Source organism: Staurois parvus, unplaced genomic scaffold (genome assembly GCF_062004578.1).
Source record: "Staurois parvus isolate SC_StPar_1 unplaced genomic scaffold, SC_StPar_1.0 ptg000608l, whole genome shotgun sequence".
Taxonomy (NCBI): domain Eukaryota; kingdom Metazoa; phylum Chordata; class Amphibia; order Anura; family Ranidae; genus Staurois; species Staurois parvus.
This window is the reverse complement of record NW_028318404.1, coordinates 1,363,565-1,380,141: the sequence shown is the minus strand read 5'-3', so window position 1 is coordinate 1,380,141 and position 16,577 is coordinate 1,363,565. Positions and strand designations below refer to the sequence as shown.

Genomic DNA, 16,577 nt, shown 5'->3' with positions numbered 1-16,577 from the left:
GCCTGTGGGTATTCATTTATTTACATATTCCTAGAAGCAGTAAATATGTTAGAAAACAAGACTTTTGTACCTGCATGCACAATGGAGCAAAGTTCGCAACAGGAGCACTGAACTGGTTGTCTAGGCCAGCTCAGTCCCCCTGTTACCCCTTCTCTAGAAGTGACTAAGCATCTCAGCTTTCCCTGCTTCTCCTCCCAGCAGTGACTCTGCAGTCTTTCCACTTTCTAATTTCTAATGTACACACAACACACATGGTGTGGGAGAGGAGAGCAGGGTGACCTAATGTGGAGAACAACATCAGTGCTTTTACTGTAAACTTTGAAAATAATTTGCTGGACCTTGTCTGCAGCTACAGAGGTCAGTGAGAGCTTGTTTTAAGGTTCATTTGCTGCTGCTTAGAAATATGTAAATACTTGAATGCTCATAGTCTGGTGAAAGGTTCACTTTAGGTAACAAAGGTGATTATGTCATCTGTGGTCTAAACTGCAACCAACAATTGTATACACAGATGACTTCTGCTGTGTCCTGGCACATCGGAGTTGTTTGTCACCTATATGAATGCTATGTAGCAACACTCAATTTCTGGTTTTGGTTGCAGGGTCATACTGGCAATCCAGGGCCTCCGGGTCTTCCAGGTCCGCCTGGGCCTCCGGTAAGTTTCTTTACTATATCGTTTCATTTGTATCATGTGCTTTGCCTTTTTGTTTCTGAAATCAGGCTGTAAAAAGGTCCCTCACCAAAATGTTCTGTATACTTGTGCCATTGTTGCAGTGTGGAAAGGGTGCCTCAAGAAGTTCGTGAAGAATCAGTACAACCTAGTGGTTATATAGTTATGTTTATCACACTGTTGTGTGTGTAAAAATAGTTAGCTTAGGAGTTATGTATCCTTTTTTTGGAGGGACAAACTATTTTTGTACACAACATTACTGCCTCTCTTTCCTTCATAGCTTTTTTTTTTTTTTTAAAGTCTCATAATAGATCTATAAAGTGTTTGATTCTCTCTTGCATCGTCCATCCTGTAAATAAATGTGGTGCTCTTTTGAAATACTAGTGCAAAGGAAATTTAGCAGTGATGTTTCTCACAGTGAACAGGCAAATGCTTACGCTCTTTAGGTCCAGGAATTATGGATGCTCTTGGCAGCATTGGTTAAGTAATTTGCGTTATTGTAACCCTCTTTGCTAATATTGATGCCTGTAATGTGCCATTAAACTTGCCATGGCCTTGGTTGATAAAACAGCAATGGCAATTAAAGATTAACAAAAGCTTAAGCTCTAACGTCGTCCTATAAATTTACCCCAAATTTACTCATCAATGCTATTGCATTTACCACCCATATAAAGGGCCTGATCTCAAATGTCTATACGACCATTAAGTCCAAACTTACTTCCTCCACCCTATTACTGTGTGGACCTGGCTGGGAGGAGGACCTAGGTGCCATAACAGACGAACAATGGGATGCAACATTGACTCTGCTCTCTCAGTTATCATTTTCGTCCTCCCTAAAACTTACATAACTATTCATTATACACAAAGTATACAAGACACCCAAAAAACTCTTGAGAGATGACCCTTACTACTCCAAGGATCTCATTTATTTGCTGTTGTGTTGTCCTAAACTGGTCCGCTCCTAGGCAGAGGTGTTCCAAGCTTTATCTATGGTGCTCCAGATTCCTGTTTTTCAAGATCCTAAGATTTATACACTAGGCACATTGGATGGGGAGGTATCCAGCTGAAATTATTGTTGAGCTACCAGATTTTTTTCCCCACCCTTTTTCCGTTTTCTCCACCCCCAAACTTCATAGTCTCAGCAAAGCATGTGAGACCAGGAAGTGAGATGAGAGAAGAACTGCAAACATGCACAACGCTGGACTGAATGAGGGCTCAGGTAAGTAAAAGTGAGGTGAGGGGAAGATATACCTAAATGTTTTTTTACATTAATGCAAGGAATGAATTAAGGTAAAAAATATGTAGGCTTTATAACCACGTTAATACCACTTTAAGCACTCTTTAGGGTGCATTAAAATATAACTGTGTCCAGGTTATGGACATTCAAATATTTTAAAAATACTTAAAAGAGAAGTATGGCTTTTTTCCCCCCAATTATACTTACCTAGGTGGATACAGCATCGGTCTGACGCTGCATCTGTGTCCCGCTGGCTCCAAGTGTGAGAACTCCATGATCACAAGACTGCTGATCGCTGAATTCTTACAGCTGCTCTGAGCAGAAAGCAATTACTGTGTGCGCTCACTTGAGTGTTGGATTGTGGAGGGGGAAGAAGCTGCTGGCTCAGGCTCTCAGCAGCTTTCTGAGAGGCTAAGCTAGGTGCCGCTCCAGACTCTGGAGTGGATCCAGACTTTAAAGTCAGGGTCTGTCCCTAGTCTGGACCAGCTGAGTGACATCAGCTGACAGTGAGCTTCAGCCTGCTGTCAGCTGAAAACGGGTCACAGGAGTGCAGAACGAACATTGCTGTGATCCACAGGATTTAGCCTTGGCTGTACTTCTCCTTTAACAAGCAGTAAATTGGATTTAAAAATGTCCTCTGTGGCTGTGATCATTGTGGAATATTTAATCCTCAAATTTCATAACAGAATCACTGAAGTACATGTCCAAGCTAGCTCAGCTACTACTGCTCCCCCTTCCTAGGAGCGATTCAGCTACTTTACTGCTTTAATGCAAACACAAGACAGGTGGGGGGGGGGGGGACAAGCAGCAGACTTGAACAGCTTCATTACTTCTCCTGTTAGTCTTGAGGATGAAATACCTGAATGATCATTGCCTGGACACAGGTTCACGTTAGGTGCCATTATTAGCAGCTTGATGAATAACTATCATACAGACTTGATTCACTAAGATGGAATATTATAGCACCACTATTTTATTTATCCTATGATCATAACATAAGGGCTCATGCACATGGACATAAAGACAGGCATATGGATGTACAGCATATAATATGCCCAGGAGCCCCAACTGGTCTGCAATTAGCCTACAGAACGGTGTTGACAGAATACATTGTAGGTGGACATACACTTGTAAATGTCAGTACCTATGATTGGGAAATGACACCCATACATGTGCATGTGTAAACGTAAACGTTGACATGTACAGGCATATACCTGCATACAACATATTCTGTCACTACAGTCCTATGGGCACACGTACGTACCAGCTGGTGCTCTGGGATGCTGCATATACAGGCGTATTTAAGGCTGTATGTCCATGTACTTGTATTTATGTTCCTGTGCATGAGCCCTAAATGTCACCAAGATGTGTAGTCTTTATTTTTTGCACGTGGAGCGAAATTTAATCCATCAAAAGCACTATTTTCTCTTAAAATCATAATTTTATTGTGTGAATTGCTACTTTGTCACCACCTCAAACGTCTCCTTTTCTTTTTCCTCTCCATCTTAAAGCTAGTATTATTTTAAAGGGGTAATAATCTATATGTTAAACTTTTTGAATTGGCTTTAATGTTGATTTTATCATATAATAAAATTAAAATAATGTTGACGGTGATATATAAAATATGTAAAATATATGTGTGGGCAAGGTATAACACCAAAACAAGAGAAAACCGGGTTTGTGAATTGAGTCTTTTGTGGGTTTTTTTTTTACATAGCCTATTGATGATATGTTTGTTTTATCCTATCTGAAATTATGGATACATGATCAGATACATGGCATGGGTGTGTCTTTTGCTGATATTTACGCTGAAAAAGCCCCTTTTTTGTTTACTTTTTTATTTTTCATGTCCTTACGCACATCACATATCCCAGGAGGTATTTGCTTCTGTTCAGGGGAGGAGGAGAGGGGGGTTACGATGGGGATAGCGGCATATCATTAAGAGGCAGCTGCCTCCCCATAAGGTCACAGGGTAAGATGGTGGTATGTGTCCTAAGAAGTGGCAGTGGAGAAGCAGATTGCAGTAGGACAATGCTGGATCCGCTGGGTGGGTAAGTATCTGAATTGAGAACAACCCAGGTAAACAGAATTAAAGAAAAAAAAATGAATGTGGGTGGAGGTTGAAGTTCCATTTTTAAATATTTTGGCATTAAAACCTGTCTACCTTCTCAGTCTCAGAATGTTTAAAGTGATTGTAAACCCTTACATATACCTATTGAAGTGACTAGCCTCAGGTGATGCACAACAATGAAACAGATTCTCCTATAAAATCTGTAACTGTTTATCTGCAGCCCTCTCTTCCCTACGGCCTTCTGAAAACACACAGATTAAAAGGTTTTTTTCTCAGCTCCAGAATGAAGGAGGTGGGGATCTGACACACACACTGCACAACATAGTGAGGAGAGCTGAATATAATCTGAGACCTGAGTGGAGGGAATGAGCACCCTCCTTCTAGTCAGTCTGCTTTGGATTGAGGCAAGCACACATTATAGAGGTATATGCTCTGTTCATTTTTCATTTCAGAGGTCTACAACCACTTTAAAACTATGAGAAGCTTTACACCAGCAGCTGCAAAAAAATTAGCAATGATTTCTGAAAGAAGGTGTAGTGTTATTTCTTTAAACAGAAACTGTTTATGATTTGGCTACGTTTGTTTGGATTACATATGAGTAGAGTATTTTTTTGTTGCAGGGTTTACCTGGATCTCGTGGTTCTCCAGGTGTACGGGGTCCAAAAGGCCGAAGGGTAAAGTAACACCCAAGCTCCAATTATTTTTGATAATCTTCTTTGCTGTGACACCTGTTTTTAATGAACCTTTGATAGTCAGCATGCCAGGCCTGTGTTGGTCAAGCCCATGTGCTATGTTTCACCATAAAAAATTGTAGTTTTTATTCATAAGTCAAAATTGTGGTTCTTGGGAAAGTTTGTTGCTTGGTAATAACTTTATGGGAAAGTAAAACAGAGCAGACCACAAACATGACAATCCTTTACCACCACCACCCCCACTTTCCATGACTCACTAATCTTCTCACTCTTTAGCTGCTTCGTTTAAAAGTTGTGATCTCAAAAACAGAGAAATTAAACCTAAATCTGCAGAAAATACCAGTATATGTTTGGATGGTTTGGCACATAGCAAGCCGGACAAGTTTATAGGAAAGTGGGGGTGGATGGGAAATTTGTCAGCTAATGTCTTCATAGCAGTAAAAAAAAAAAAAAATTTTTTTTTCTTAAAAAGGACATTATAACTGTGGTATAGCCAAAAAGTAGGACAGAATTTCTGTAAAATAGAGCAGCAACCAATCAGCTGTGAGTTTTCATTGCTTGTGCGATGAAATCTGATCGGTTGCTATGTGAGATAAACACAACTCTGTTTTATTTGTTGGCCCCAGTTTCTGCATTGGCAGGGGTGTCTTTCCTCTTATGTTGCAAAGTTAAAGCGTGATCTTCGCTCTCTCCCTTTTTTTAAATTCACTCCTGTCTACCCGATTGAGGTTTCTGCACAGTTCAGATACCCTCTCACCCAGCAGATCCAGCATTGTTCTGCTAAGATCTTCTTTTCTACCACCATTCGGGTCCTGTACTTCCATGTTTTTGTGTGATGTCATCAGGAGGCTGACTGCTGTTCCGGGTTCAGCCAGCAGTCTCCACGCCCCATCATGCTTTTCTGAATAAAGGACTATGCCTCCTTAGATATGTGAAGTGCATATCCCAGGAGGCACAGGGAGCACAGTGCACTTCATTTGCCCAGGTAAGTTAAGTGTGTGGGGCAGCTGGGCTAAACACTTTCATTAAAAAAAGGTAAAACAAAAAAAAAAGCAATGTTTGTGTAGCAGAGGGAAGGGGAATGGAGAGGAGGGAAGTTTGTTTCGAGGGTAAAGATCTGTTTTAAATGTCTTGTCTCATGCAGTGCCCCCTACAGGCAGCAGAAGCTGTTCTTACTGCCCCTCCAGACCTCAGTCTATCTCCTGTTTGTAATGGATAAAGAAAAAATAAATAGATTTCTACTATTTTTTTAGTGTCTACAAAGGATGAAACTGAAAGTTTTGATAGAATGTTGAAGAATTAACACGTGTCAAGTTTTGGTTGCTGTCTGCGCCCCAGATGTGGGGATATATTATATCCTTTCTATGTCCAAGTGACTATTTTACAGGACAGAAAGTAAGGAGAAATTCATAATGTTATGGTTGTAACCAGAAGAGTTGTAGCATGGATGTCTTTTTAATAGGGACACTGGCCATAAATGAGAATGTCCTTAATTTTAGGGAAAATTCCTCTCAATTCCTGTTGTTTCTGGGACAAGACGTTAGGTGAGATCTCCCCGATGGGAACAAGAGTAGCAATAAAAACTTGATAGGAGTTCTCTTTCCCACTTTATGCAAGGCTAAGAAAGGGTTCAAGAGAATCCTCATTCTAGTCGCACTGAATTTTCTGAGTCTAACATCATAGCTACACTGCAATCTGTGCAATAGATGTTCTTGAGTTTATGTCCTCATTAACAGAACTGGGCTGACCTAGGTCATTTAAGTCGAAATAAGGCTTGATTTTTTTTTAGCTTTGCTTCTTCCTTAAATTGTTCTTCTGGCTGTATCCCAGGAAGACCTCAGGAGATTAAGTGACTCAGAGTTTTACAGGCGCATTACAAGCGCCAAAGAAACGTTTGGCCAATAAAGATCAATGTAAAGCAAATAAGAGCTAGTTTTGTTTAAGGTTCTGTTTCGAAAAATCCTAAGCATGCAACCACATGAAGAGAAGATTGTGTTTTAAAGGGTTTTTAATGGAGACTGTTAGAGCCTGTGCCTATCAGCAACGAGATGTCTTGTCCCCTTTACGTCATGCTGGTTAGGCTGCCAGGTGGTGCATATCACAGGCTAAATACAAATTTTATATTTTTGTACTTTCGAAAAAAAAATCCCTGTGATTAGCAAAATTCTAAGTACCTTTTCATAGGCATGAAAGAACTTTCAGTATATACAATAGTTCACGTTTAGTACAACTCGTGCTCAACATTTAAATTAGAAGATAATTGAATGAACCATTAATGGACTAGACTATTATTGTTTGTACTTTTATAGTCTGGTTGCAATATTTGTTTTTGAACTAATATTAATTACTTATGTGGATAGGGGAAAGATTAGACAGGACCTTCTGCTACCATCATGTTAGTTATAGTATGCATCAGTGGTCAGCAGGTCACTGGCCAAAATTCTAGACCTTTCCATCCATTTATGGTTACTGAACCTCTTGCGAGTTTTATTATTTGGGTTACATTTTCTCTGCTATCAATTCTAGGAGGAGCTGAGATCAAAGCATTGGATTATGATCCACTCAATAAAGTCCAACTCCTGCTGTACCGTTCATTTTTTGGAAGTGTGGAAGGGCTTTAAACTTTGTAGTGTTTTTAATGCTGTCTGTATCCTTTTTCAGGAGATTTCCTGTCATGTCCTGTCTTTTTGAGAGGTGTCAGTAATCTATCTATGGGGACCCAGACAACATTAAGAACAGTTCTTTCAGTAGAGTTAAAACCTTTGCCAAATTGTATTGCTGTTTGTGTCAGTGCAGCAAAATGACTCAACAGAGTTTCTAACCCTTTTCTATTTGATCCCAAAGTAAGAAAAACCTTTGGCTAGAATTGGACTTGAAGTGGTTCTAATGGCAGGTTCTTACCTTAATGCATTTTATGCATTAAGGTAGAAAACCTACTAGATGCAGCTCCCCCCCCCCCAGACCCCCCTTTATACTTACCTGAGCTCCACCTTGATCCAGTGATGCGCACAAGAGCAGTCACTTTCCCAGGTCTCTCTCTCCTCCTTGGCTCACACAGCAGCGGGAACCATTGGCTTCAGCTGCTGTCAATCACAGCCAGTGAGCCAATGAGGAGGGCTGAGCTGTGCTCTGTGTGTGAATGAACAATGTCCAAGAGGCTTGCTATTGGGGGCACTCGGCAAGCGGGAGGAGCCAGGACCGCTGGTGTGGGACCCAAAAAGAGGATCGGGGCTGCTCTGGTCAAAACCATTCCACAGTGCAGGTAAGTGTAGCATGTTTGTTGTTTTTTTTCTTTTGTTAAAATACAACCTTTAGAATCACTTTAAGGCTTCATTCACACGACTGTAAAAAACGCATCTACTGTACAAGGGTTTTTTAATTACAGATCTGAACACAGCTGCATTGTTTTCAATTGAGCCATTCACACAGGTGCGTAAACATGAGCTGCTTTCAGGTCCATAACACCATGTATGCACATAAATGAAATCTAAACAAAGGGGAAAAATAAATTATCATAAAAACAAGTGATGTACATCTATATGCATTTAGCACATTTATACGCAAATATTTTGCTGATCATTATGCAAGAACATTTCTCCTAGAAAATACAGTTTTACTATATGCCCCAAAAAGTTTTTACATTCTTCCTGTCCTAGATGACAACTTTCACTCCGTCCATAGAAGGGTAACCTTGTCACTCCAGGCTGCTTGCACCTGTGGTGATCGACATAACAACTCCCACTTGCTCAAATCAATGGCATAGGCAAAATATGTTCTCTAGTCCACGGGAGAGAATTTAGGCAGGCTTGATAACCTTGTTGGAAATATCAGTGTAGCACAGGCAGAGTGCACAGAATGCTGGATATATTTAACAGACTAAAAAGGGACATATAATTGAACTTCATTGTTAGGGTTTACATACACTTGAACATCTGAGCACCATCTAATATCAGTGGCCAGCTTTAGTCTCAGACCTGCAGCATTGTACTATATTGCAGTGAATCTATGGTCTCCTTCTCTCCTCCTAGTCTGAAAAATATAAAACCTGCTTTGAATAGCGGGGAGGCCTTTAGGCACCAGGTGAATGTGACTGTCTCTGATAACGTCCATCGTCCACAGTCTCATTATAAATGTGGATCAAAGCATTCCAGAAAAATTGGCTCAGCCATTGCCAAGAAATGGTACAGTAGTTGGCTGAGGAAAAGAATCCTGATAGATTTACAACCAACAAAAGCATTGTCTGGAAATTGCTCCGTGGAGTTAAATGTGAATAAGAAATTCTTGGTAGCGTTGAATGGCAAATTTTGTCATGTAATGTTATTTGTGCTGGTAAAGTAAAGTCTTACTGGTAAAAGCACACAGTTTTTAAATGAGGAGTGGTGCCTAACATAAAGAAAATATAACAGTTATTACTTTTTTTAAAAATGTATGTCCATTTTTAAAAAAATGTTGACACTCCATTTTAATGACACAGAGAGACTTAAGCTTTTCAATTCCACGTTAATGGCTCCCAGTCAGATTTACAAGTCAAGTGGTGTACAGTTCATTGGCTATTAAGAAAGTGTAGTAATCCCCATCAACCAATCAGATCTCATCCGTCATCAGAACAGTGGTAATGCTACTCTTCCTGTAAGGAGGGGCTTTCCAAAATCATGTAAATGTCATTAGGGTCACCTTTATTCTAAATAATTTGAGATTTATAAGCAATAGTATGTCCCAACCACAGAACATAATTGTATGAGGGCATATACGTATAGCTTTAGATGAGCAACTGTCTTCCAGTGGACTACAGGCAGGGAAGTATCTGCCCATCTTGTGTTCCTTTTGCTACAACAGCAGGGCCAAGGTGAAGCAGCCCTTGTACAGCAAGATCTCCATCACACTCCATTGAATAAGAACATGTTTTGCTGCAATACTCCAGACTCAATTTAGGGCCCATTCACACCAGAAACTACGAATCTACTGCACATTATTTCATCCACATGTGCATGTATTTGATGTGTGTTTACGTGCAGTTGACGCTCGTTTTTCCATCTGTCCTTTGAGGTTACTTCCTTCTTTCTTTGGGCTATTTACACGTGTTTGTGCTTGTTTTTGTGCATTTGTGGTGCAGAAAAATACAATGCTGTGCTTTTTTGCACTGCACAGTAATGGTGCGAACTACAGTATGTTCATAGGATAACCTGGATTTTGGAATGTCTATGCATTTGGAATGCAGTTCAAAATGTATCTAACTGCACCTGGTGTGAATGGGGCCTTATACTGAACCAAATGGCTCAGTGCAAGCTTTTAGATCTGTTGCTTTAGGAGGCTTGGCTGCTAATTTTTGACCATGATATAAGAACTGCTCACTAAGCACCACCGTCAACAAAAAAAGCTTACTCTTACCAGGGAGACTGGGAACCGGTGCTCTGGCCCAAATGCCTTTTAATGAAACAACAATCCTTTGGTACAATGAAGCCAACTAATCGGTAGCATCCATCGGATCAATTCTTTATTGGCTACAAGCGCCACCTTACAGGCATGTGTGAAAGCCCAATATTCTTTTTACCTCTTCAACATTTAATAATGTAAGTCTTTGTACTTGATAATGAGCACCTTGTTATCACCCCCCAAGGAGGTCATCAAAGCACCATATTTGAAGAAGTATTTAAAAACATAGTTATGGGTTCTGTTTAGTTTTCAGAATTTTTCTTATTATGTACTTGGTTATGCTAACCATCCTAGCAATAGCACCTCAAAATAACCTCAAGATTTTGCTAGAAGCAAGTTGTCGACCATACATTTTTCCCATTGTCGGTATAAATACATTGTTACAATACTCTCAGCTAGATAAGGATCTCTAGGAACAAGAAAATAATAATGTTCTGTTCAAGAAAGGTGATCCTAACATATAGGTGTTCCTTTGACTGCCAAAGATTGTGTGCCTATAATCTCCTCTGAGGAAAATTTGACCCTGCATAGTCTTCCAAAACAGCTATGATTCCATTCTGATGAACAGAGAAAAGTGTCATCAGTGGTGATTTACATATCTCATATTGCCTATAGATGGAAGACTGTCAACACTGGGACCACAGCATCTAAGAAAAGAGCTGAATACAGAACTATATTGAGTCTGTAAAACAGACAATCCATCTGTTTTACATGACTGTGGTAGAAACTGGCTGGCATTTTTAGATGTTAAGCAATTTAGGCAAGCATCTGTTTTTGGCACACAGCTTCCAGTGTTCATAGTTGGAAGGGCATGGTGGGATATCTAGTACCATTTGGACCTGGGGAGCTACAAATGTCCTCATATGCCAGATATATGCTTTTGACTAATTTGTCAAAACCAGATTAGGCAAACCTGACCTATTTAGATTAAAGCACACATACACAATTTTAGTATTTTTTGAGGAAACAAGTAGAGTAATTCTAATAATCTAGAATAAATTACAGGGCTTCCTTTCTTCATTTCCTGTGGCTTAACCAAGTGAAGGGGAAGAGAAAGAAAACTGAAAATGTGCTGCTGAGGAGGGAGCATTTAAAGGATAACTAATGAATTCTGTTGTAGTTTACAGTCCATAAATGTGGTGACTGCATTAGATTTATTTTTTTAAGTTCATACCATTTTAGCAAAGAATTGTTAGTTACAAATGCAGTGTTCTTGTCACTTTCTGTGGGCTACTCTGAATAATATCTGCCTTCCTAGCTAACTTTTATAAACTTCCAGCGGTCCTTTCCACCATGTAATGGAGATGAAGATATAGCAACATGTTTGTAGTCCATATCATTAGAGCAGCCTAGGATGATGACTCTGACTCCCTCCCTAGATACAATGAAGGCAGTAATGTAGCTGCCTGGGACAAGAAGTGAATAATTGTTAGGATTACCAGGTTAAAATAAAGTAAAAGAAGCTTGGTTGAAAAAACAAATAAATGCAGCCACCTCACCAGGCACTAGTAATCTGCAATGTATTACACTTTTAGATTTTAGGGCTAGATATACTTTAAGAGAACCTGTTCTTTACATGGGCAAAGACCAGGCTTGGCTTTCTTCCCTGTTACCCACTCTGGTGATATCTGCAGCATTTGGGGGAAAGCACCCACTGAAGATTCTTCAAAAAACAACACTTTTAAGGGTTTTTCAGACTCCTGTGCTCAATGGTCTCCTGCTCTCCATGTCATTGTGTAGAGAGGGAAGGGTTAACAGGGGGAACAGCTGGAAGACTTCTAGAAGTGTTGGATTCTATAAGACAATTTCTTACCACTTACCACTGTTAATATCAGCCATGTGGGTAACAGGAGAGTAGTTCTAAAGGCAGAAGGTTAATTCATGCATTCTCTGCATTAAGGTAAAACATCTTTCTGTGTGCTGCTTCCCTGCAGCTTCCCCCTACATTTTTACCTGAGTTTGATCCAGCGCTGTGCCCGAAAGCAGCGGCTCTCTTCTCTCTCTCTATTCACTCGCCATGGAGGCAGCAGCAGCTGTCAATCATAGTCTGTGAAGAGAGAGCAGGGGGTGGGACTGAACTGCGTTCTGTGTCTCAGTGGACACGCAGAGTATGGCTTGGGATCGAGCCCACACAAATGCCCCCATAGCAAGTGGCCAGTCAGAAGGGGAGGAGCCACGAGCGCCAGCAGGAGACCCAAGAAGAAGAAGAGGACTGCTCTGCACAAAACCATTGCACAGAACAGGTGTAAGTTTTATATGTTTGTTATTTTAAAAAATACTTTTAAATTACTTTAAGACTTGCTTTCCATGGAGCCCTTTACTTAAGTTTTATTTTTAGCAGCATAGTTACAACATTTATGACTTTTGTTATGTGTTTTTTAAATATGTTTGAAATATTTTTCTCCATTTAAAATCACCTTTGTCCCAATATGGGTTTGCCTTCCCCATGGACAATGCCATTTGTGTTTTAGCAACAGCTGTAGTGCAGACATTTGCCACCCTCAGAAAAGACTCTTTACAAACTTTGCCTAGTAAGAAAAACTGGACCTTGATGGTTACTTTCCATGAGTCATTTTAACTTAACATCTATAAATAGCCTTGTAGCTTCTGTTATTTCTAGTGATTCTACTCCCTGGCAAGGAACCAGGGGATAGTACTGCCTAAATTACAGTGGAAATAAAAAAAAAAAAAATCAGTCATTCTGTTTCAGCCGAATGTTGTAACAAAATCTTTGCTGATTCTGCTAAGAAGAGAAGCTTCCGACCAGTCCTCCCACACTTTGCTGAGAGATTTAACCCATCATGCAATGTTCTGGATGCCTCCTGTCTATGGTGACAGCACTGTGTTCAAGCCTCCACAGCCGGAGCGACTAAAACACAAAAACCACTGTGCGAGAGATACACAAGCTTTTCATTGCTCAAACTTGCTGATCTTTATTGAAATAGCCATATTTTTCTAAAAGCAACTGGCTTGTTGACAGGTAACACATGGAAAGACAAACTTAATAGCACAAACTTGGTTTATTTTGGAGTCTAATGTGGGTGCGGTTATTTGCAGACCATATTGGGAACTTATTTTCCCCACACCACTGCAATGTTCCGTCTCAGTGAATGAGACTTGATAACTTAGCAACTGGGAAGCCATTGTGCGAAGTTCAGTGACTAACTGCTGACATACATTTGACAGCTCAGTGTCTGGAAAATGTTTGTTAGTTTGTACAAGTGATTCACAGGTCTGTAAAATTTTGTTCACCTGTTTGATAGGGCATGTCTTTTAATACTTGTTTTATTCCCTTTTCTCCCTCGAATTAGGGTATTTCATATTTGTCGATATATCGGAATGTCAACTTTGATGCAACTTTAACATTTTACTTGCTTGCTGTGCTGTATCATCATAAATAAATGTGTAAATTCTTCCTCTAGTGTCCTGGTGCCAAACTTGTGGCACTTTTTTGTGCTGCCTTCAGGGCACCTGTAGACGCTAATCTGTGTTTCCCTATTGCACTATTATAATACTGACTTCTAGTCTCATGTAATGTCTCCAGTTTATGACTGTTTCCTGAATCGTGTCCCCAGTCTCCAACAACTCCTGTTGAATGTTAAACGTTCTCTGAAAGTCTCCATGTCCACAGTGTCTGACCATCTTTTCTATCATGTTTGCAGTCTTTGACCATCTCCTGTATTATGTCCACAGTCTTTGACCATCTCTTGTATCATGCCCATGATCTCTGACTATATCCTGTCATGTGTCCATTGTCTCTCTGATAATAAGTATTTACTGAATTTTATGTCTGGCTGCATTTGAGGGCCCCAATATCAAGAAGGTGACATTCACTGCTCTAATGGCTGTCTATATGTAGGCTTGCTTTAAGGCAAACCTGACCTTTGAGAAATATGGAGGCTGCCATTGTTGCTTCTGGAGGATGCTTTCTCTCATATTTTATTCTCATTCTTCTTTACAAATACATACTTTCATCAAACTTAGTGCTTGTGTGACAGGGTCTCTTTAAAGCCATTGGATAAGCAGGACAGCCAGGCAGATTTTATAAAGAAACTAGGCAAGAGGGGCACCAAGTTAATTAAAATCAAGCATGCCAAGGGCCTTCCCTACCAGATTTTCCGCTCTGTTTATGCGCGGCCTCCATCACTAGAATTGTTGATTGGTTCCATAACTTTTACTCCAAGTAATGTTTTTTTTGAGGAAAAAGATATTATCTCCCTAAAGCTCAAATCTTTGCCGGTGGTACCTCTTATCGGCGCCCCACGATGGAAACTTTACTGCTACTGATCTCCTCCAGGTATGGAACTCTCTTCTTAAAAAAACGGATCCTTGACACTTGGATTGGACCCATGACTCCTTTATTTTCCAACCCGTAATTCCACCCAGCCTTGCACACACCATCTTTTCTCTCAAGACACAGTGTCAATAATACCAGGCTTGTCCAGACTCTGGTCAATATCAAACTCCCTCCCCTGTCATCCTTAAATCCCCCTATGGGACAAAGTTGGCTATGGTATCGCCAGCTCCACACATACAGGTGAAACTCAAAAAATTAGAATATCGTGCAAAAGTTATTTTATTTCAGTAATGCAACTTAAAAGGTGAAACTAATATATGAGGTAGACTCATTACATGCAAAGCAAGATAGTTCAAGCCATGATTTGTCATAATTGGGATGATTATGGCTTACAGCTCATGAAAACCCTAAATCCACAATCTCAGAAAATTTGAATATTGTGAAAAGGTGCAATATTCTAGGATCAAATTGTCCCACTCTAATCAGCTAATTAAGCCATACCACCTGCAAAGGGTTCCTGAGCCTTTAAATGGTCTCTCAGTCTGGTTCAGTAGGAATCACAATCATGGGAAAGACTGCTGACCTGACAGTTGTGCAGAAAACCATCATTGACACCCTCCATAAGGAGGGAGAGCCTCAAAAGGTAATTGCAAAAGAAGTTGGATGTTCCCAAAGTGCTGTATCAAAGGACATTAATAGAAAGTTATGTGGAAGGGAAAAGTGTGGAAGAAAAAGGTGCAGGGATGACTGCAGCCTGGAGAGGATTGTCAGGAAAAGGCCATTCAAAAGTGTTGGGGACTTTCACATGGAGTGGACTGAGGCTAGAGTCAGTGCATCAAGAGCCACCACACCCAGGCGGATCCTGGACATGGGCTTCAAATGTCGTATTCCTCTTGTCAAGCCGCTCCTGAACAACAAACAACGTCAGAAGCGTCTTACCTGGGCTAAAGAAAAACAGACCTGGTCTGTTGCTCAGTGGTCCAAAGTCCTCTTTTCTGATGAGAGCAACGTTTGCATCTCATTTGGAAACCAAGGACGCAGAGTATGGAGGAAAAATGGAGAGGCACACACTGCAAGATGCTTGAAGTCCAGTGTGAAGTTTCCACAGTCTGTGTTGGGGAGCCATGTCATCTGCTGGTGTTGGTCCACTGTGCTTCATTAAGTCCAGGGTCAACGCAGCCGTCTACCAGGAGATTTTGGAGCACTTCATGCTTCCTTCCGCAGACGAGCTTTATGGGGATGCTGACTTCATTTTCCAGCAGGACTTGGCACCTGCTCATACTGCCAAAAGCACCAAATCCTGGTTCAATGACCGTGGGATTACTGTGCTTGATTGGCCAGCAAACTCGCCTGACCTGAACCCCATAGAGAATCTATGGGGCATTGCCAAGAGAAAGATGAGAGACATGAGACCGAACAATGCAGAAGAGCTGAAGGCCGCTATTGAAGCATCCTGGTCTTCCATAACACCTCAGCAGTGCCACAGGCTGATAGCTTCCATGCCACGCCGCATTGAGGCAGTAATTGCTGCAAAAGGGGCCCAAACCAAGTACTGAGTACATATGCATGCTTATACTTTTCAGAGTTCCGATATTGTTCTATGTACAATCCTTGTTATATTGATTGCATGTAATATTCTAATTTTCTGAGATTGTGGATTTGGGGTTTTCATGAGCTGTAAGCCATAATCCTCACAATTATGACAAATCCCGGCTTGAACAATCTTGCTTTGCATGTAATGAGTCTATCTCATATATTAGTTTCACCTTTTAAGTTGCATTACTGAAATAAATTAACTTTTGCACGATATTCTAATTTTTCGCGTTTCACCTGTATACAGGCTTGGCCAAAAATATTGGCACCCCTGCATTTCTGTCAGACAGTGGACCACTTTGCCCAGAAAATTCTCGTGTTTATTTCTTTTATTTGCATTGGAATGACACAAAAAAGTGGAGAAACAAAAAGCCAAATATGACACTTTTCACCCAAAACTCCAGAAATGGACTGGGCAAAATTATTCGCACCCCCAATTTAATATTTGGAAGCACGCCCTTTGGAAACAATTACTGAAGTCATTCACTTCCTGTAACCATCAATGTGTTTCTTACACCACTTTACTGGAATATTGAACCACTCTTCTTTTGCCAACTGCTCCGGGTCTCTCAGATTGGAAGGGTTCT

At 40.5% G+C, this 16,577-nt stretch overlaps 1 protein-coding gene across 2 annotated transcripts in view; it reads left to right on the top strand.

Annotated features, from left to right (window-relative positions):
- Positions 1 to 16,577, top strand: part of COL27A1 (collagen type XXVII alpha 1 chain) — a 592,361-nt gene that overhangs the window by 310,320 nt on the left and 265,464 nt on the right. For both annotated transcript variants that reach the window (XM_089692938.1, XM_089692937.1), the window contains exons 27-28: positions 599 to 652; positions 4,596 to 4,649. In XM_089692938.1, coding sequence (XP_089549064.1) covers positions 599 to 652; positions 4,596 to 4,649 — 108 coding nt within the window. The remainder of the gene's footprint in view (positions 1 to 598; positions 653 to 4,595; positions 4,650 to 16,577) is intronic.